Raw genomic sequence first — 21,727 nt, forward strand, 5'->3', positions numbered from 1 at the left:
AAGTGAATGCTTATGTATATTAGGTACAATTTAGCATAATCTGTTATTTTATTAGCTATTTCAATGAAACAAATTTGCAAATTCGTAATTTTAGATAAATTTTAAAAGGTTAATTTTACTCGTAAAATATTGAAAGTAAAAATAAGTTATTCAGCCCCACTCAATTCTAAAAAGTTCGAGGTGCTTAACATTACAATTATACATTTTATAAATACTTTTTGCTTATTCGTTGATTTCACTTTACTTACGAATAATTATGAAAATTACTAAATTAATTTATTATTACACATTCAATAATTGATATCAAAAAAAAATCGATTTTACTGTGTAACACAATTCTAAAACGTTTACAGTAACCGCTTTACATTTATTCAAAATATTCCGTGAGTAACATTATGATTCACAATATTTATAGGATACAGTTATTTTTAGAATGCCTTTCGTAATACAACAACCGAAGGCTCATTTCGCATTAGTTTGCATTCCCCGTTTCTTATAAAAATTTTACAACTATTCCCACAGGGGAAATAAATCAATTTGACTCTCACAATCAAAGAACCATTGTGAGCAAATCTAAATACGTTTTGACTGGCATTATTCCACCGTTTATGTTAAATCTTAATCCAGTCGTTATGTGGAAACAGGCCAGAACTTGCACATCAACACAGGATGCACTTTTGCGGCACACACACGATGGTTACATTGTTAGCGGCATGTTTAACAGAAATATTTGTGGAAGCTTAATTCTACCCTCGGAAGGCCCTCGAGCGAACTAATTGCCATTGAATCTTTCTAAATTTTCACAAAAGTACGCATTAATTCAGGTAGTTGGGTCAGATCCGTAACGACTGAAAAAATTTCTTGTGAATTTTGAATAGTGTTGGCATGTGTTTTTATAGAAGGTTTGGAATATAGTTCATGTGAGACTAATCTTTTGTTGAATGCCATCTCAATTTACACTTTTGATTTTAACGATAAGTGTTTAGTAAAGGAATCAAATAAGAGTATCAAATTTTGACCATCAATATAGTATTCCGTTAATTTTAAAGATTCAAAAACACTTAAGTCGTTACATAAAAATTCCCATTAAATTCACTTTTTATTCTGCATTGTTTGGAATGCGGCTACGCCAAAGCCAAAAGTTGCCTCATCATTTATGAGTAAAAATTGAGCGTTCACGGTCAGTGATCCTGAAATCGAGTTGTTTTCCCAAACGAGTATCCCACGCATTGTTCAATTCAATAAAGTTTCGAAAGCATTTTGCAATTGTTACCATTAATATATTTTAGACCTTATAATGTTTATTTGTTGAAGGAAATATAGAGGGGACTTTCATCTTTGAATATAGTAAACTTATAATTTTTCTATTGGATTTTAAAATTCAAAAAGTGAATAAAAGTAATAAAAAATTATACAAAAGGTTGTGTATTAATAAATAATACATTTTTATCTAAAATTCTGACAGTATTTTATTTATAAAAAATTAAATATATAAGTTATTCCCGAAAATTTGGCATTCACTTGTTTTTCCAGAAGAGAATACTAAATTATAAAAACTTTCTTCAAACATCAGAACTAAAATATCTCAAAAACCACGTGTTAATCAAAATTAATCAAGAGTATTTCTTTCTTCCAAATTGTGTAAATAATATGTAGAATTTTCAGTTAAGTGGCTTAGAAAATAGGTCGAGAAAAAGAGGGGAACCTCCCAGAATCTAGGCTAATGTATGATTGTGGAAAAAATTTATAATTTTGAATTTTAAGATAATTTAGACGTGTTTTACCTCCCTCAAAATTTTGACCATCTATTTTTAGAAACATCTTATATATTAGAATATTAGAATAAGTTTTGCAATTCTGAAATAAATGGCTTAAAATTCTAATACAGAACATTTGAATATTTCACTCAAATCCCGAACCCCAGTCAAAAGGTTAAAATCCGAAAATCACGATTTATGGCCGGCACAAATGCGTAATTAAACAAACAATAGTCTCATCACTGACCATCGGACAATGAAAGAGACAAAATTGTCCGAAAAACCGGCCATCAAGGCAACCCAAAATGCCACACCTGGCCGACATGAGTTCGGCACTGGCCTTGCGTTTGTGCGGCTCATGAATGACTGGCGGACCAGGTACGACGAAGAAAAGGTAGCAAGGCATTGTCTGAATCGCTGTTGGCGAATTCCCGCTTTCTATACACACAACACAACACAGAGACAGAAACCACCGTGCCGAGAACGGACGCATTCCGTTCCAAAGAAAACGTGTGCGATAGAAATCCGGAACGGAAAGTTGTGAACCGCAAGATGTGACACGCTAGTGATATTTTTTTATTATTACTTGTTGTTGATGTATTAGATTTAATTATTGTGCACCGATACCAAAAAGAAAATGATCTTGTTCAAGTGTGTTCTAGTTTGTGCGCTGCTGTTTCTAGGTAAGATTTTTATTGACCATATTGTGATACTATAAATTAGTCTGTTGCGTATTCCGTTTAATTTTTAAATGTCAGTGTACTTATTATTCGTTGCTAAATACGACTTCTAACAGTTAATTATTTAAATGCCGTCTTTAAAGGTTGTGGGGAAATATTGTGAACAGTAGGCGGATGTAGTTGATATAATCGGAATAATCAAGGATATAATATAAACTCTGCGATTTCTTGCTGAAAGAAATGAGCAAATTTGTTACAATTATTGGTAGTGAAATAACTTTCACTTCATTATTGGACTAGTAATTAAATGTTCATTAAAGGTGTGGCGATTTTAACGCTCGGTCTAGAAAATTCGTTTAATATTTATAAGTATAAAAAAGTTTGACTAATAATGAAATTGTTACCATATATAGTACCATATTATTGGATGCTTCCACTGCGTTTAAAGGGTACTAACTTTTCAGGTTTTAATTTGTCCATTCATCTTCATTAGCTTTATTTTAATTCACAGTTGTAAAAGGCTTGTAAACAAGGCAGTACGTACCTGTATGATTATTTGTTTTAACATTTAGCATTTCTTTTTTTGCGTTTCTGATTTGACCTCATTTTTGCAGAAATTATTTTCATAAATTAATTTTTCACGAATGTATATCACAAATTGCAACCAACTATTTATTATCTAGATTTATATAATTTTATTACTTAAAATTTGTCTATTAATAAACAGTCAATAATTACACATCAAAACACTCTCAGTGAAACGTAGACTATAGCCAAAAACAATAGTTTATTTACTTAATACAATAATAAAGAATAACAAAAAAATAACAATGGATTACTACAGAGGTACACTTGCTTTCAGGCGCACAATCGACTACCTCTATAGAATTAAGGAGTTACATTTCTGGCGAAGGCCTGCACGGCACAATCACCTTCACAAAGATCAAAGAACAAGTACTAATCTCGACGGATTTGAATACCACCCTCCAATTCCCCGAACAAGTATGGTCGTGGTACGTAACCGAGTTCCCGGTGGATTATACCCTATTGGAAGAAAGGTGTCATCCCAGAATTCTCGGAAAAAAACTGGTGAATTTGGATGATATCTTCGGTTACTTGGTACTACCGGATAATCAAACCGCCGAGTATTTGACCAACGAACTGAAAATAAGCGGACCTAGTGGTGTTTACGGAAAGTCGTTGTTGCTGGAGAACAAGGAAACTGGAAGGACGATCTGCGCTTCCATATCCGTGACTGACAAAACCAAAGAGAAAATTGCTGTTGCCCGATTTAATACGCCGGTTTTCGGGAATGTTTATTTCAGATGGTTCTCGACGAGAGACAACCACAGCGACATGGTTATCAGTACTGATTTGTACCACGTTCAGAATAAAGAAAAATATGAAAAGTCCTTGGAGGTAACTGAACACTTTTGGAAAATCTACGTCACTGACATCCTGGAATCGGACAGTGACAAACCAGAAAACAGAAATAATTGTAACTTCTTGCAATTGGTGTTTGATCCTGCCAACGCTGGACAAGGCAAAGCCATTGGTGATATTGATTCAAGACTGGGAAAAGTTAAAATTTCCACGAATTATAACAGAAATAAATACAAGACTTTATTTAGAGATACTGAACTTAATTTATTACCCAGCGATTTAAATGGGCCACAAAGGAGATTATACTTGGTAATTTTTGAAAGGAAACATCCTGATACATTCTTGGCTTGTGCCAAAATCCGATACGAACATCCAGTAAACGCAAAGTAAGTTATAGGCATAAAATAATTATAGAAAGTACATTAACAATTCCTTCCAGAGTTATTATACAGTCTGGGGGTATTAAAGGGGAAGTGAGGATGACTCAACACAGTAAATTCGAGCCAACGTTTCTCAATTTTAATTTATCCACGTCTAAAGGGGACATTGAAACGAAGCTAGTTTATGGCGTTACTGTGGCAGGTTACAAAATTCACGAGTTACCTACAAAGCCAGCAAAAACAGTAGGGCAGAATGAAAATGCTTGTTTAACAACCAAGTATGTGTACAATCCCAATAAATATGAAATTGGAAATTCTCCTCCAAATGGTAAGAAAATCAATAACCTTAAAAACAACTTGTATAACTGTGTTTTAAGGTTTTGGTACTCAGGATCAATATGCAGTTGGTGACCTATCAGGAAAACTGTTAAACAGGAACAATGAAACGTTGTCAGTAGAAGGAAGCCAAGAATTAACTGGAGATTACTGGGACGTTTTCTTACCTTTGCAAGGACCTCATTCAGTCATACATAGATCATTAGTGATTTATAAGTACGAAAATCAAAACCATTATAACAAATAAATATTAATAAAACATTTCACTATTTTAGAAACACTCAATATCCAATGTCTGGCCTAATGGCAGAACCATGGATATGCGGAGGCATCCATCTATATGAACCCAATTTCATTTATCAAAAGCAAATTTTCACTGCTCAAGTATTATTCCGCTATCCCACAGTTGGCCGTATGGTTATGAGGCAAGTTAAAGATGAACCGTGGTTAGATACTACCATTATGATAGAGTATTTGGTACATGCTGATGGTGCTCAGTTAAATAATTCTGCTGATCATCGCTGGGCCATTCATGAGTTACCACCAGGCAAAGACTTTTACAATTGGACCGCCAGGTGTGTTAGTGCCGGACAAGTCTTCAACCCTTACAACGTAAGTTAATTTTGTATTTAAAATGTAAAATAAACCTTTGCCATTGCTTTTATAGATTGACTTTGATAACAAATCTACGGAATCACTGACTAGGTGTAACTTGAATCAAGTTGGATTGTGCAGGTTGGGTGACCTGTCAACCAGACACGGAACTTTAGAAATTGCAGGCAAAATTGCCGACAGTGATAGAATATCTAGAAAGTTTTGGACTGATACGTTTCTGCCACTCACTGGTCCACATACCGTAGTGGGTAAATCTCTCGTCCTCTATGATGACCATGGACCAAAAGCAAGAGGAGAAAGATTAGCATGTTCAATGTAAGTTTCAATATAATTAACAACATAACAAGTACATTTCTATTTAAATTTAGAATCGGAGGAGTATATAGAAGGAAAGCTGTTGTTAAAGACTGGTTTCCAAATGGATACGATTTAACCGTAAAAGGGAAAATAGAATTCTTCCAACAGACCGAATATGATATAACGAATGTGGAAGTCAGTTTAGAAGGTTTGAACGACATGAGTGGCTATCACATACATGTTGTACCAGTAGAAGAAATTCTACAGTTCCCTTGCGAAGAGACAACCTTGTATAATCACTGGAATCCTCTGAATGTTGATCCAACCTCATCACCTAGAAGTTATCTAGGAACGCCTGATCAGTACGAAATGGGCGATCTCAGTGGTAAATTTGGGTCCTTAGATAATCACACAATCTATAAAACATTCTACAATGACAGTATGTTACCTCTATTTGGACCTAGAAGTATATTAGGTCGATCCGTCGTAATACACAAGAAGGTACCTTAATAATTAAATTAATTACATGGAGTATATTAATTTTCTTTGATATGTTGTTAGGATACAAGCCGAGCAGCTTGTTCTACAATAGAACGTGGTTACAGCCCGTCAGAAGCTAGAGAACTTAGGGCGATTGCTTCCTTCCATCATCCATCTGGATACGCCTATGGATATATGAAAATGGTAAACAGTTTAGTTATTTTGTGTTACAAGGTTTAAAATAATTTTTTACAGAGGCAACTCATCTACAGTGATGGAAGTAGTAGTGATACTAGCATAGAAGTCAAACTGAGATATCCTGGCAAAAATGACAGAAATATTGTAAGCATTACAAGTCATATATTTGAATCTTTCATTAACAAATTAATTTGTAGACAAGGAATCACAATTGGGCAATTTACGTAAATCCAGTAGGTGTTGATGCTGCCGTTAAAACTACAGCTACCAGATGTGTGGCTGGTGGATACATCTGGAACCCTTTCTTTACCCAGCTTGCGGATCCCTTAAATGTAATCTGCAGTTACTTGTTTTAAATATGTTATTTTAATTTAATTTATTTTTTTAGCATGATCTTTACAGACAAGAGTGTGGACCGGAAAATCCCCTTCGTTGCCACGTTGGTGATTTGTCAGCTCGTTTGGGTACAATAGATATTGGTGTCAGGAGGAAGGTCTTTACAGATTCTAATTTCCCACTTGAAGGCGATGTTACAGCCATTGGAAGATCTATAGTAATTTTAGGTCCAAATGGAGGTGGTGAAAGATACGCTTGTGCAAATATTGAACCTGATTATGATATAATCAAATATGCAAATATTGAAAAACCCCCTAGATTTGTGGTGTAAGAAATAGTGTTTTCATTGAGTTTTAAATAATTCCATGTTGCATTTTTCTAGGGCTCAGTTTATTGATGACGTACGTGAAGTGATGGGTATTCCAGAATGGTTCTTAACTGTTGACACAAGAAAAACGAAAACTCTTCACCAAGATGCTTGTGTTCAACTTTTATTGCATTTCAAGGGACCGATAGCGAATAAGTTAGAACAAGATTTCAGTAGATTGATCTCAATAGGGCGATTAGAAGCTCCTAGTTTATACATTCCAGGGTACTTCAACCCTAAGAGGAAAGCAAAGCTTCCTTATAAACAGTGCGGTGTCAGGGATCCCAACGATAAATCTAGTAAGTGGTAAAACATAATTTTATAATAAACTTTAAATAATATGAACACAACTACAAATGTTTGTAGTCATCCATTTAAATTAAATGTAATAAAAATAATACTAAGACAAATTGAAGTAGAATTTTTTGTTGATGAGAATAAGAATTAAAAAATATTTAATTATTATATTACTATTTCATAATACTGTGCAAATTTGTGCAATTTAATTCATGTAAATAGTGTATATTCTCATATTCGTCCATAAGTCAGGTTGGCCGAGCGGTCTAAGGCGCCAGATTTAAGCTCTGGTTCTCGAAAGGGAGCGTGGGTTCGAACCCCACACCTGACAAACTTTTTTTTATATTCAAAATTATTTTTTGGATAGTATGTTATTAATTATGTATTATGAGACCATAATTAAAAAATGTACTTGTTTCTAATTGTTAATAATATGTTTAATTATTTCTAGGCAAGAAAAAAAAAGGATTTTTCTTTGGACTGACTTCATCAAATGGAAATATGATTATTCCTAGCATTGTTTCAATTATTTTAATACATGTAAGTTATTTATTTTTTACGTAAGATAAACATTTATTTAAGTTAATGTGTATATATGTATGTAAAATAAATTAAATTCTGTACTATAAATTGTGTTTCCATTTCTTACGATAAACTTTAATTCGTGTCAGTTCTTTTGAAATTATTTATTAATCACATTGTTAATAAATTAACAATAAAAATATATCACATCAATTTTGTAATTGTTAGTTTATTTGAGGCCTTTCACCAAATATACTTGTACCAACTCTCACATTGGTGCTTCCCATTTCAATCTGAAACAATGCAATATGAAGTAAATATTTAGTACCACGAATCCTTTAAAATTTACATACAGCTTGCTCGTAGTCACTAGACATGCCCATTGAGAGATTGATATTTTTCCAATCTAAACTAAGAGTTTTACACAAATTATCTCTGCATTTTAATAAGGTGATAAAATCAGGATTTGGTCCATCCTTTGGATCATAGCCATATTTGCCAATAGTCATTAGCCCATGTAATTGCAAATTGGGACAATCATCCAAAATGTACTTTGCCAGGTTACAAACTTCTTTTGGTTCAATTCCACTTTTTTCTAACAGAGAAACGTTTTTATTGTTTAAATTACATACTAATTATATATAATAATCTTACCTGCCTCTCCGCTAGTGTTAACTTGGATAAATATTTTGAGTTTAGTATCAGGTGATCCAAATTTGGGCCAACTCTCATTTATCTGAGCAGCAAGCTTTTGTGAATGAACAGTTTCAATCATATGCAAATTGGGCACACACAAGATTTTGTTGACTTTGTTGGACTGCAAATGGCCAATGAAGTGCCACTTAATGTCCTTACATTTCTCCAAGATAACAGGATTGTTGGCCTTTTCTATCAGTTCTTGCACATAGTTTTCTCCAAAGTGTCTTTGACCTTCTTTATAGGCTTCTAATATGTAATCAACGGATTTGAATTTGCTTGCAGCTACCAGTAGAGGGGTAACATTTTGCAATTCCTATATTTACTGATTTTTAATAAAGGGTTGGAAGGATGAGTTGGTTACTTACGGGTCTCCTGCGTTGACAAGCTTGTTCAATTTTGTTTAAAACTACCCCTAGGGCTTGTCTAACGTCGTTTTCCGACATTATTTTTAATACAACCTGGCTGGTCTGTTTCACAAATACGTTTAAAGTATTTGCTTTTCCATAGACTACAATAGGAACAAATTAAGATTAAAGCAAAGATATTAAAGTGATAAATTTATTTACAGGTTTCTTAAATGATATAACTGTAAGTACATTGAAATTACATATAGAACTAGTTGCAACATCACTGATCGTCTAATTTGTCTAAATTTAAAGCGGTCTTCAATACCCATGGAGGACATAAAAAGTACTAAATTTTGTGCATCTAGAAATTTCATCAGAATAAAAATTGCTAATTTCTTATTAAATAAATTATATTTTTTATATTTTTACGAGGTACTTACTCTCATCATTTTTACATACTTTTTTCATTACATAAGCTTATAAAAGTAATCTCTAGTTCTTATGAAGTGAAGTTTCTTTAGAAATAGAAACTATGTAGATTATTTAATGAAACAATGTCAACTGATTATTATTGCTTTTTATGCTACTAATATTCAGTAAATTTAGAAAATTAGGAGTATCAATTATTTTATTGAACAATTATATAATATTTAATTATTTTTGTTTTAATTTGTCAAATAATGTCAACATTTTGTGGCTTTATAACATAATTTTATTAAAATATGTATAGAAATCATTAGACATGAATCTAGCTTTTATTTATCACAATTTTCTTAAAAAACTACATCATATGTAAATATCCCATTAGGTGTTTCTACATATTTTGTTAACAATAAAAATATAACAGATCAATTTTGTTTAATTCTTAGTTCTTTTGAGGCCTTGTACCAAATATACTTGAACCAACTCTCACATTGGTACTTCCCATTTCAATCTGAAATAATACAATATGAAGTATTTAGTGTCAAAAATCCTTTAAAATATACATACAGCTTGCTCATAATCATCAGACATGCCCATGGAAAGATTGACATTTTTTCTTTCCACACTGAGTGTTTTACACAAATCATCTTTGCATTTTATTAAGCTGATAAAGTCAGGATTGGGTCCATCCTTTGGATCATAGCCAAATTTGCCAATAGTCATTAGCCCATGTAATTGTAAATTTGGACATTCATCCAAAATGTACTTTGCCAGGTTACAAACTTCTTTTGGTTCAATTCCACTTTTTTCTAACAGAGAAATGCTTTTAATGTTTAAATTATACACTAATTATGAGTAATAATTTTACCTTCCTCTCCACTAGTGTTAACTTGGATGAATATTTTGAGTTTAGTATCAGGTGCTCCATAGTTGGGCCAACTCTTATTTATCTGAGTAGCCAGCTTTTGTGAATCAACAGTTTCAATCATGTGTAAATTGGGCAGACACAAGATTTTGTTGACTTTGTTTGATTGTAAATGACCTATGAAATGCCACTTAATGTCCTTACATTTTTCCAAGATAGCAGGATTGTTAGCCTTTTCTATCAGTTCTTGCACATAGTTTTCTCCAAAGTGTCTTTGACCTTCCTCATAGGCCTCTAATATGCACTCAACAGGCTTGAGTTTGCTTACAGCCACCAGTTGAGGGGTCACATCTTGCAATTCCTACAAATATTGATAGTAAATAAGTAGCTGGAAGAATATTTTGGTTACTTACGGGGTTTCTTCGTTGACAAGCTTGCTCAATTTTGTTCAAAACTACTCGCAGAGCTTGTCTAATTTCATTTTCCGACATTCTTTTTAACATAACCTGACTGGTCTATTCCGCAAATACGATTAAGTTTTTCATAGACTACAATAGGAGAGATAAATAGAAGATATTAAAAAGATAAATGCAGATTTCTTAAGTGATGAAAGTATAAGTACGACTTTAAAATTATAGATAGAACTATTTGGAACATCATGGGTTGCCTAAGATTAGATTATTTTTAATACAAATTTCTGCCTTAGATAACTTTTAAGACTTTTTTGAAAATACTAAATTAGTATTTTTCGCGGCTTAATTTAGTTAGATTATGTCCAAATAAATCTATATTTTTCTTATTTACAGAATATTGATATTAAAAAATTAAACCAGTGGCTTCAAAAAGTTGTAAAGTATATCTATTGTCTAATAGATGGAGCCGTTGGTAAAACATGTAAAATTTTATATATCATTGACAGATGTCGCCCTATTTTCTATTTTATATAAGTGGCAAATAAATTAAAGCCATTAGATTATAGATTCACAGATATAGTTTTTTATTTCAATTTATGCAATATTAATTATCCAATTAATAAAATACTGATATCAATCAATAGACCTGTCAGTACTTATATTTATTTGTTAATTATGAATCTGAAAAAATGGATCAAATTACTTCAAGATCAGATATGATATTATGAAAGAAATTAGAAAAATAAATTAATTAAATATAGAAATATATTAATGAATTTATTACTTTACTGAAGTACAATTGTTTTTTGAAATCCAATTTTCAGTAGACAATAAAATCAAAATATTATTTTTGATTCCAAGACTTAAAATAGTTAATGACTTAGAGAGTAATATTTCTATTTAATTTCACATCATGATTATGTGATAAAACTATTCCCGTTTGGACTTTTGCCTGAACGAAGAACGGAATTTCAATATCAAACGTCTCACGAATCTCTCGTTAATGCGCGCATCATTAATCCAAGATGTGGCATTGTAAAAAGATCGATTACATGGGAGTGACGTTTGAAAAATATTATGCAACAATCGTTGCCACAGAAGTACCAACCATTAACTTAATGATTTGTTCACAACATTATCAATTATTATAATCGCATTAAAACACTTAATAAACTATTAGATGCGAGCGAGCTAGAAATAAATCTTTTGTAAATGATATTTACTCTTGACATTAGATACGGAATGTTAGTATTTTATTGGTGCATTAGTATTTATTTAATTAACCTCGTTAATTGTAATTGTTAGTTAAAATCGAGTAAATGTGTTTAAAAATTCAGATAACGAAGGGTGAAATAAAGATGAACGAAGAGAGAAGAGCGCAATAAAATTCCTTGACATTTAATATTAATTCCGTCAATAAATTAAGTCGAACGTCTTGGGTTCCAATTTATTCGTGTTGGACCCTCAACATAATATACAAATTTAATGTAAATATGGTAATTAGATTTCGAATAAAGTATTAATTTTCGTCTTGTAAGTTTTAATTAAGTTTAAAATTTATAGCTCATAAAATCCGCTAATTGTTAAGGTGTAAATTGGTTTACGTTACTTCCCTCCTGCGTTAACACAAGACGGTGAAGGTACGACTTTACAAAACAGTTAACAATTTGCGGGATGTAGGTTAATTAATAGTGCATTGGTGGTACAAAATTGTGAGGAAAATTGCCTTACTTGCCAGCACATAAAACCATAATTGGTACCTTTCATATTCATATTTTAGTACTGTGTTAACAAAATAATGCCCAACCTTTCATAAGCAACGTGATAATTTTTATATAGGAAGAGCAAGACGGTGAATAAATTCAACATGCCTTTTTTGGATAAATTGCCATTGTGGCCTTGTCGAACGAACCCCGAAAACGAAACTGCAACGAGATAATTGATGTCCGTGAGTGTATTATTATAGAAATCAAATGAAATGCGCCCATTAACCATCAAATAAATTTATATTTCACAAGCGATTAATTCCAAACCATACAATATAACAGCATAATGGCAGTGTATTATCCACCCTATTATAGGGTAAGGGCTGCATTGTGTCGCTAAGTTGCCTATAATTGTTAACAACCGATGACTCTTCATGCACCGTTGAACACGCTTAAAATACCCATCAATCTTGTACCACGATTTCATTTCTGTCCCTGGCCATTCTAAACAGCCATCTGATCCGGTAATTTCATCGTGGTATGTTTACAGGACTGAACTACCTCAATTTAATGTAACAGCCAGCGAGAGAATGAGTTGCCTTTGAAGCGGCAGGGATCATTGAAATTAGTTTATTATTATTTGGTTAAGTGGATTGTTTTCCGATGCGAGTACCGGGTGTCGTTTACGATGGACCCATTTCTGCTCAGTGAAAGAACACAATTGTTCAACTGTGTTTGGGTTCATTATTTTCTGATACCGTTTTAATACACATTCACGTTTAAGAGGAAAATGTTCCTATTTATGCACTACATACATAATGAATAGTTTAGAAAATTGGGATAATTATATTTGCTGATAATGTTTTGATGGACATTTATATTTAAGAACAATTTTCTTTCTATGCATTACACTTTATAAATAGTTTGAAGAACTGGGATAAATACATTTGCTGATAACACCATAATGAACATTTATATTTAAGAAGAAATTGTTCCTCTTTATGCGCCTCAATTGGATTAGAAAATTTTAGAAAATTGGGGTGACTGTATTTGCTCACCAAATTAGTTATTACTTTGATGAACGTTTATATTTAAGAAAAAACTGTTTTTCTTCATGCACTATATTTAATGAATATTTTGAAACATTGACATAAACATATTAGTTGATTAAAATATTTTTTAATGGTCATTAATATTTAAGAAGAGAGTGTTTCTTTTTACACTCAATTCTTTATAAATAATTTAAGGAATTAGGATAAATACATTTGCTGATAACACATTAATGAACATTTATTTATATTTAGGAAGAAAATGTTCCTCTTTATGCTCTCCAATTAATGAATATTTTAGAAAATTGGGATGAATATGCTTGCTGATTAAATTGTTATTTTGATGAGCGTTTATATTTAAGAGGAAAATCTTTTGCACTACATTTAATTAATATTTTGTAAAGTTAGTATAAATATATTAGTTGATTAAATTCTTTTTAGTGATCATTAATATTTAAGAATAAAGTGTGTGTATTATATCCTAGTCTTTATAAATAGTTTGAGGAATTGGGAAAAATACATTTGCTGATAACACATTAATGAACACTTAAATTTAAAAAGAAAATTCACTACAATTATTTTAGAAAAATGTATGCTTGTTAAATTATTTATGATAAACACTTACATTTAAGGATCTTCCTTTTATGTAGTAAGAAAATTGCTATAAATATATTTGTTGATAAAATATGAATAAACATTTATATTTAAAAAGAAAATTTTCCTCTTGATGCACTACATTTAATAAGTAGTTTCTAAAATTGGTATAAATACACTTATGTTTATTTTATTACTGACTCATAACAAAAATTGTTTCAGGCTCTTCCCTACTTAAGGGTAAGTACTTGACGATAATTTTTGTAAACATGTGCTCTCTGGGAAAACACGTGCCACACTTTTACGTTTCTTTTATCGCCCACCCATAAATCCGGATATGAAAAATACATGTGTCTAAATTAATAAAACGCGCCTTTTAGTAGGTACGTTGATGCACGATAATCGCTTCCCATAAAACTATCATTATTGAATATGAGTAGCACATGTCACATCCACCCGGTTCGATTATAATTAAACGGCGTGTTTTCGGGATGATGCCGCATTGTCATCGCCCGCCTTAAGTGGTTTATTTTAATCAAATTGTGTGCACTTAAAGTGAAAAGCCGTCATCTTTTTTTAATTTTGCGTGTAAATATACAATCAACGTTCTATTTTCAGGGCGCGTTAAAATAAATGGGAAACGATTTCTTTGATTATATTTTTCTGTGGCTGATAATACGATGACTGGTTAATTTTGTGAAAACAATTTTTTTTTATTGTTTCGAAATGTTTTGGGGTTTCTGTTGTACATTTTGGCGTGACCCTTGCCCCATTATAAAATTCCATGATGCAATGTAAATAACATGTTACATTACCAAATGTGCAATAATTACCCAAATTAAGATACTATTTTGTAAATATTTACTGATAAATTAAATTTATCCACTAATTACGTTAATTTGTATTAATCAGGAACGTCGTTCTGTAAATACGAGTAGATAAACAAAAATTTTTAATTAATGAAGGGTCAAAATGTTAACGGCAATAATACTTAGGAGTAATTAATAATAAATAAACAAATTACATATACAAAAATATTAACTATGTAACAAGGAAGTGAATTTGATAACTTCTAATAGTCGATAACCTAATATTGAGAATAATTACGTATATTTAAAAATATTTTCCATTAATATAATATCAACAGTTTATGAACTGTCTGACAATTATCAAGCAAATTTATTTTTAGTTTTAATTATGTTATTTTATATATTTTTTTACAATTTCCATTCTAATAACTTTTCAATCATTCAAAATATTGTTATAAAATCCGATTTATGAGAAAAGGGTTATAGTGAAATAATTACTTTTGACAATCAATAAGTGTGTGAACATTTCTTTATTTTTTATACTCTTACTTATTTAATTGCAATTAAAACTAAAATATGTTTATTTTTAGAGATATTGTACAAAATTATTCAGTAATGATAATAAATAATTTACTAATAAAATTTATAAAAAATTAGATTATATGTGTATTAATTATACTCAATTTTTCATATGATAAAAGCAATTTATAAAAACTAGATAATTTTAAATAGTTTACATTCATTAAAGATGAAAACAATTTAGAGGATCCACTTTTAAATTTGTTTTTATAAATAAATTTTGTAATACTATCTTGGCAAAAATTATATTTAATTGGAATTAAAAGTTTTTTAAAATATTAGATAAAATTTATCTTTATTTATTGTATTGTATAAAATTATTTATTATTAATAAAAAATATAGCAATAATATAATTTTTTTATGTATTTACGCCCCATTTTTCAATTTTAGACAGTTTTTTATATATCAAACAATCTAAATATATTTTTAACCACTCTTAAATTTTTTAAAACTTTCAAAACAGCATTTACAACCAATAAATATGTAATTTTTTTCTAGTTTTTTATTAAAAATTTTGGCAAAATTATATAATATAATAAATAAAGTTGTATAAAATTTATTTGTAATTATAGAGATATTGTACGAAATTATTTATTATTAATAATAACAAGTTGTAATGTAATAAATGTTTTTTATTTTTTTGTTCAAATTTTGGCAAAAATTGTTAGTTATTTTTTTTTAATAACAATAAACAGCACATTAATTAGATATAGAGCAACGTCAGTTATGAAAAATACTATATTATTATTTTATTTTAAATTAACAATTAGTAACAAAAAAAACTGCCGATTTTATTATCATTTATTATAATCTCATAACTTATTGACTTATTATCTGGAAACGTGTTAAAAATGTAGAGTCATTTAAAATTGGATAAGCGTGTTGTAAAACAGAAGTGAACTCTCCAGTCTGTGTGGCCCTAATTTATCTCTAAACCAGGCCGTTACAGTTTCTTCACGCAGATAACCGCGTCCATTCATTCACTGATTAGCCGTTACCAAATCCAGAAATTATTATTAATCTCATTGGGGTTAAGCTCGTTAACACAATCGGCCAGACACATTTAATGTGTTGTTGGCGTATTTCGCTTCAGTTGGCAATAACTTCGGGATTGTCACACGCCAAAAGGAACCAATTACATGCGCGTTTGATGGTTAACAGACAGGGAGTTCGATATCAATCCCGAGAACCGAAAACCATATTAAGGCATAAATCAATTTGCGTTGCCCCGACGCGAAACACGATATCTATCCCGGTCAGCGTTTAAGACCTTTGGCCCACACACTTCGGTTGACAGCGCCAAAACACGGTTCGTTCACGAAAATTTCGCATTAATGGGCCGTATCATTCCTTTTTGCCAGCAATCCATGCGGAAACCATAAAATTGCTCGCTGAAAAATGATTTGGTTAGTCAACTTTTAACAGATCAGTTAAATTAGTAAAGACAAGCAAGATTTCTTGTATAATTATTTTTCTTTTTTTTTTCATTTATCAATATAATATATGATAGAGTAACAATAATAGTCATCTACAATCTATAAATTTATATGTTTGTTTTTTTTTTTTCAGATAAATGACGTTCCTATAACTTGCTCAAAAGCTTTAGACAAAATGAATTTTTAAATTAATAGTTTTTTGATAAATTTACTTATATTATTAAATTAATTATCAATAATTATTATTAATTATATTGTTTATAATTGCCATTCCTTTAGTAAAGTAAAGTTTATTAACAAGTTTTTTAGTAAATGAAAAATAATTGATTGTATGTGACATACTTTGAATGAGTGAGAACCTAACATTGAAGTTGTTTCAGCTGTTTTTTTAGTACAATTTGCTCAAAAGCTTTTTATAAGATAATAAACTTTTTTTGATAAATTTTGTTATATTATTAAATTGACTATCAATATTAATGTTTATAGTTGACAATATTAGACTATAGGAATAGTAAAATAAAATTTATTAATTTAAGTTTTTCAGTAAATGAAAAATAATTGATTGCGTATGGTATGTGACTTACCTTATATGAGTGAGAAGCTAACATTGGAGTTGTTTCAGCTGTTTTTTCAGTAAATATATAAATTTATGTGTTTACTTTCTTTTCATACCATCCTATAACATGCTCAAAAGCTCTTTAGACAAAATTAGTTTTTAATTTGTTTCCTTTTTTTATAAATTTTTTGTTATAATATTTATTTGTTAACTAGATTTTGGGTACATGAAAAGAAACTGATTATACATGATATGTGACATACCTTTCCTCGAATGTAAAGGTAATATTAGAGTTGCATCAGCAGTTTTAAATTAATTTTTGTAATTGTCTTTCTTAGAAGAAAATAAAAAGTCGTTTGTGGCCTACGTAATTCAATATGAGGCAATGTATAAGGTTCATTATCAAATTAAACAAGTACGCTATCCACATAAATTTAAGGCGTCTCAGACGCACAACAGTTTTCATTTATAATTGGACAAATTAATATTAATCGTCGTATTAAGTATTCTATTTCAGTTCCTTTAGTGACAACTTAATTGTACAAATTTATTTCGTGAGGCGAAGCCTATAATCAAGATCGATAAATTTCGAGCGTGAACCGCCTGAAAACGATACCGAAAGAATTTTTCTTGGGCGTCCTCCTCGGACGCGTGGGCGTGAAAATTAAAAGAATTTTCGCCAAGATAAATCATTGTTAACACGTTCTGCGTTTTAGCGGGTTTTTTCGGGTATTTTTTTCAATGCCATGTGCCGCCGCGTTCTTTTTTTGTCGAGTATACGGAAACACAACATCTGCTCATCTGGCTCATTCATTCGGGCGATAAATTATGCAGTACTTTCGAGGTGCCAGGGATGTGTTAAAAATCTTAAGCTACTCGTCGGTGCGATAAGATTTGATAAACATAAGTGGATTGTGTGAGGTCCGAAGTTTGTCTGTTTTTGTAAAAAACCGACCGTGCAATTAATTTTGGAAATTGATATTTATTGATAAATTTTTATTTTGTTATTTTCGTCTGTTTTGGAACTTGTCTCGTAATAAATCAACAGCTAATAAGCTGATGTTCACATATTGAAATATAATTTTGTGGATTTTGTGGTATTAAAAGGACGGACGAAAACCTCAATTTCATTCACAAACATCACGAACCGATCGAATTACATCCTAAATTGTGCGACTAATGTGTTGTAAAATGTTAATCCTGAGTAATGGGCAGTTCCCAGTAAAGATTTGTCTTGAATAATCGTCTAAACGTTTCTATCACAGGAAATGCAGATTCCAGACTATTTTAAATCAATGTGTTCAAAAATCTAAAAAATAATAATTTTTTTTTATTGTTAATAAATTATACAAACGAATTTGTCATAAATTAATAAAACTTCCAAATGTTAAATGAGAAGTTGTACCTTATCTACTGTATAGTCCAGATATTTCTCCAAACAACTGTTATTTATTTTGGTCATTGGCCTGAATTTGCTCATAGAAAAATTTCTATTCTAAATAAAATAAAATTTCTTTGCTAAATAAAGTTATTTTAAATAATGTAACTATGTATAATTTATAAATATTCAGTTTATAACCTAATTTTAACTATAAATATTAAACAAAATTCTTACGAATTAGATTATAAATAAATCAATCAGCAGTGACATTGTTTATCTGGTTTATCTTTGTTTCGTTCACAAATAATAATTGTTTATTATATACATAAAAAAATTAAATATTATAATTTTTAGAATAATTAAAAAATTGTTCAAAAGAATGTCTAAAATTCATTAAAAACGTGAGAAATTCCATACGATCAAAATCCATACGTAAAATCCATACGATCATTTTCCATACGATTAAAATTAATACGATCAAAATCCATACGATCATTTTCCATACTTTCCCATAATGATCCATACGATCAATTTCCATACAATTAAAATGTATAGAATTAAATCTATACAATTAAATTCATACTGATTCACTTAATAACTTTATGGATTTTTATTTTTTTACTACTATTAATTTCCTGAAAAATCATTAAAAAAATTTTCTAAAATAATAGTAGCCTAAGTTACTCCTTACATCAGCTTCCTGCCAATTAAAATCCCGTCAAAATCGGTTCAGCCATTTCAGAGATTAGCCGGAACAAACAGACAGACAGACAGTAAGACAAAAATTGTAAAAAATGTTATTTTGGTGTATGTACCGTATTTATATTCATATGCATGCAGTAAAAAACGGTTATTTCAATATTACAAACAGACACTCCAATTTTATTTATATGTATAGATAAAATAATATCAAAAATATTTTAATATCTTAATATTTTTGAATAATTAATTTACAATTAATTATTAAAATTATAATTTTAAGTCATTTTTACTTAACAATATTCTAGATTTATCATTTAAAATTTTATTTATTAAAATTACATTTTATAGGAATACTAATATAAATTAAACACTTGAAGTTAATAAACCAATAGATTATTAAAAATATATAGAAATGATCAATAATTAGGGTTGAAAAAATTAACGTTACGTCATTGAATAGAGGTTTTCTGGATTGGCCCGAATAATAAAGATTATCTTCAATAAAACCGTCGCGGGGGTGGGAGTGCGGTCGAACGTGGGGGTTAAGGCGGCGGCGGAACCTAAGGGACCGGCAGACTGCATAAGAAGTCGGATATACAAGCTCACCCTCTGTTTATGGAGGGAAATTGGAGCACTTTGCGCTAAGTGGAAAACGCTCTTTAATAATCCCGCTAAATTTATCTTTAGCACAGCATTCTGTGAGGAGTTAATTTAAATTTTGTTTGGAAAAGTCGCCATGAATTTTAATCGACTTACGGTTATTTCACCATTACTTTAATTAATTTTAGTCTGCGTCCCGTTCCATTTCGCATCGTAACGTAAACACTCTTTACCAAATGCATTAGTATCCTATTTGATGCGTTTACTCGAAAATTGTAAATAATTTGAAGCAACAGCCATTAATCTGACGATTAATGACAGATTTTAATGTTTGCCCAGCCGTTATTTTCATTCATTTTTGTTTATGTTCAATAAGTTTATGAAAACATTCATGGCGCTTGAAAATAGAGTATCATTTATTTAATATTCCATCAAAATATTTCAGTTGTATTTCATTTTTATCAAAATGTTTACATTTTATTTATTGAATCGCGTTTAATTTCGGATCCTTCCATTAAATACGTGACAATTGTTGATATTGCCATATTTTTATTATCAATTCGTTTTTCCAATTACAATAAAAATAATGTAATTGTAATAAAGGCCGACAATAAAATTAAATTGCCATTTGTTTTAAATTTAATTTTGCGATTTTAAGAAAAAAATTGCTCATTTTAATTGGCAATCAATCAACGCATTCACCAATTTTCATAACAATAATAATTATCAAATTATTAAAATTAATTTATTATTTTAATGAACTATTTTCATTACTAGTGAAGTTGTATAATTATTTTATTAAGTTAAAAAATAATAATAAAAATTGAAGGAATACTATACATATTTTGCTTTATTTCTAGATATTCCCTATTTTACATATTCATTCTTAGTAAAAATATTCTTATTTACAATGTTAGCTTGAAAGTAATTTAGTCGTTTATTTAATAATAATAATAAATATTATAGAAATTGTTGGTACATATTTTATTTTGCATGATTTATCTATTCATTATTAACAAAAATATAATTTTATTCTAATAGGTAGAAAATTTGAAAAAATATATTATTTGTTTAAAACGAAGTAAATTTTTTCTTCTATTTTTTAATTTTATTTTAATTTATATTCATTACTAGAAAAACTATAAATATATTCAATAATAAGTTGTTTTATGTTAAGGAATAGAATAATAAAAATTAAAGTAGTACTTAACATGTACTCAGTCATTTAATTTTCATAAAAAAATAATAATTAATATTATAGGAGCACTTTGTACATATTCTATTTTGACTGATTTATTTATTCATTATGAACCAAAATAAAATATTTTTCTTTTGAAAAATATTAATTAATATTAAAAGAGTACTTGATACATATTTTGTTTATTATTAGCAAAAATAAAATTTTATTTTAATAATATGTATAGACTATAAAAAAATATATTTTATTTGTTTAAAACGGAGTATTAAACAGTATTCGAATATTTTGTTTTATATTTCAATTTTACTTAACATATCCGTTTCTAGAAAATATAAAATTTATTTTTAATATTACATAAAAAATAGAATTTCTTGTGATACATTTTATTATATTTTCTAATTTATATTTGAGAAAAAAAAAACAATAAAAATAAAAGAATAATTTATTTTATTTTCATAAGACTATAAATTTGGATACTCTATCATACAATTTGGTTATCTAATTAAGTTTTTTACTAAATTTTTATTATTATGTTTAATAAAATAAAGGCATTAATGTATTAGAATTGGAAAAATATTCAATAAATTATAAATTTTGACAGTAATTACATAGAAATAAAATTACCCGTAGATGGTCTTGTTTCAAAATGTACTAAATCTTCCCGAGCTGATTACGTTTCTGCATCGGGGTCGAACCTGGCCACAGTCGTTTTCCATTCAGC

The 21,727-nt window shown here is 29.6% G+C and overlaps 3 protein-coding genes and 1 non-coding gene across 4 annotated transcripts; 2 read left to right on the forward strand and 2 right to left on the reverse strand.

The window, feature by feature from the left end:
- Window positions 1–2,226: 2,226 nt before the first annotated feature.
- Window positions 2,227–7,756, forward strand: LOC109594474 (uncharacterized). The gene is made up of 13 exons (XM_020009696.2): window positions 2,227–2,440; window positions 3,300–4,206; window positions 4,260–4,528; window positions 4,578–4,752; window positions 4,812–5,148; window positions 5,204–5,466; window positions 5,520–5,949; window positions 6,010–6,132; window positions 6,184–6,270; window positions 6,324–6,458; window positions 6,515–6,789; window positions 6,845–7,128; window positions 7,578–7,756. The coding sequence occupies exons 1-13, from the start codon at window positions 2,395–2,397 to the stop codon at window positions 7,688–7,690; spliced, it is 3,444 nt and encodes a 1,147-aa protein (XP_019865255.2). The 5' UTR covers window positions 2,227–2,394; the 3' UTR covers window positions 7,691–7,756.
- Trnal-uaa (transfer RNA leucine (anticodon UAA)) lies at window positions 7,374–7,457 on the forward strand. Its single transcript has one exon. It is a non-coding gene; the product is annotated as a tRNA-Leu (tRNA).
- A 41-nt stretch (window positions 7,757–7,797) lies between the features above and the next one.
- LOC109594454 (pyridoxal phosphate homeostasis protein-like) lies at window positions 7,798–8,817 on the reverse strand. Its single transcript, XM_020009673.2, has 4 exons — window positions 8,713–8,817; window positions 8,303–8,660; window positions 8,002–8,243; window positions 7,798–7,941 (listed from the first exon to the last, which is right to left on the reverse strand). The coding sequence occupies exons 1-4, from the start codon at window positions 8,788–8,790 to the stop codon at window positions 7,873–7,875; spliced, it is 747 nt and encodes a 248-aa protein (XP_019865232.2). The 5' UTR covers window positions 8,791–8,817; the 3' UTR covers window positions 7,798–7,872.
- A 613-nt stretch (window positions 8,818–9,430) lies between these two features.
- Window positions 9,431–10,551, reverse strand: LOC109594494 (pyridoxal phosphate homeostasis protein). The gene is made up of 4 exons (XM_020009717.2): window positions 10,396–10,551; window positions 9,986–10,343; window positions 9,685–9,926; window positions 9,431–9,628 (listed from the first exon to the last, which is right to left on the reverse strand). Exons 1-4 carry the CDS (start codon window positions 10,483–10,485, stop codon window positions 9,560–9,562), a joined length of 759 nt encoding a protein of 252 aa, XP_019865276.1. The 5' UTR covers window positions 10,486–10,551; the 3' UTR covers window positions 9,431–9,559.
- Between the last annotated feature and the right edge of the window lie 11,176 nt (window positions 10,552–21,727).

Source organism: Aethina tumida, chromosome 5 (genome assembly GCF_024364675.1).
Source record: "Aethina tumida isolate Nest 87 chromosome 5, icAetTumi1.1, whole genome shotgun sequence".
Classification (NCBI taxonomy): Eukaryota; Metazoa; Arthropoda; class Insecta; order Coleoptera; family Nitidulidae; genus Aethina; species Aethina tumida.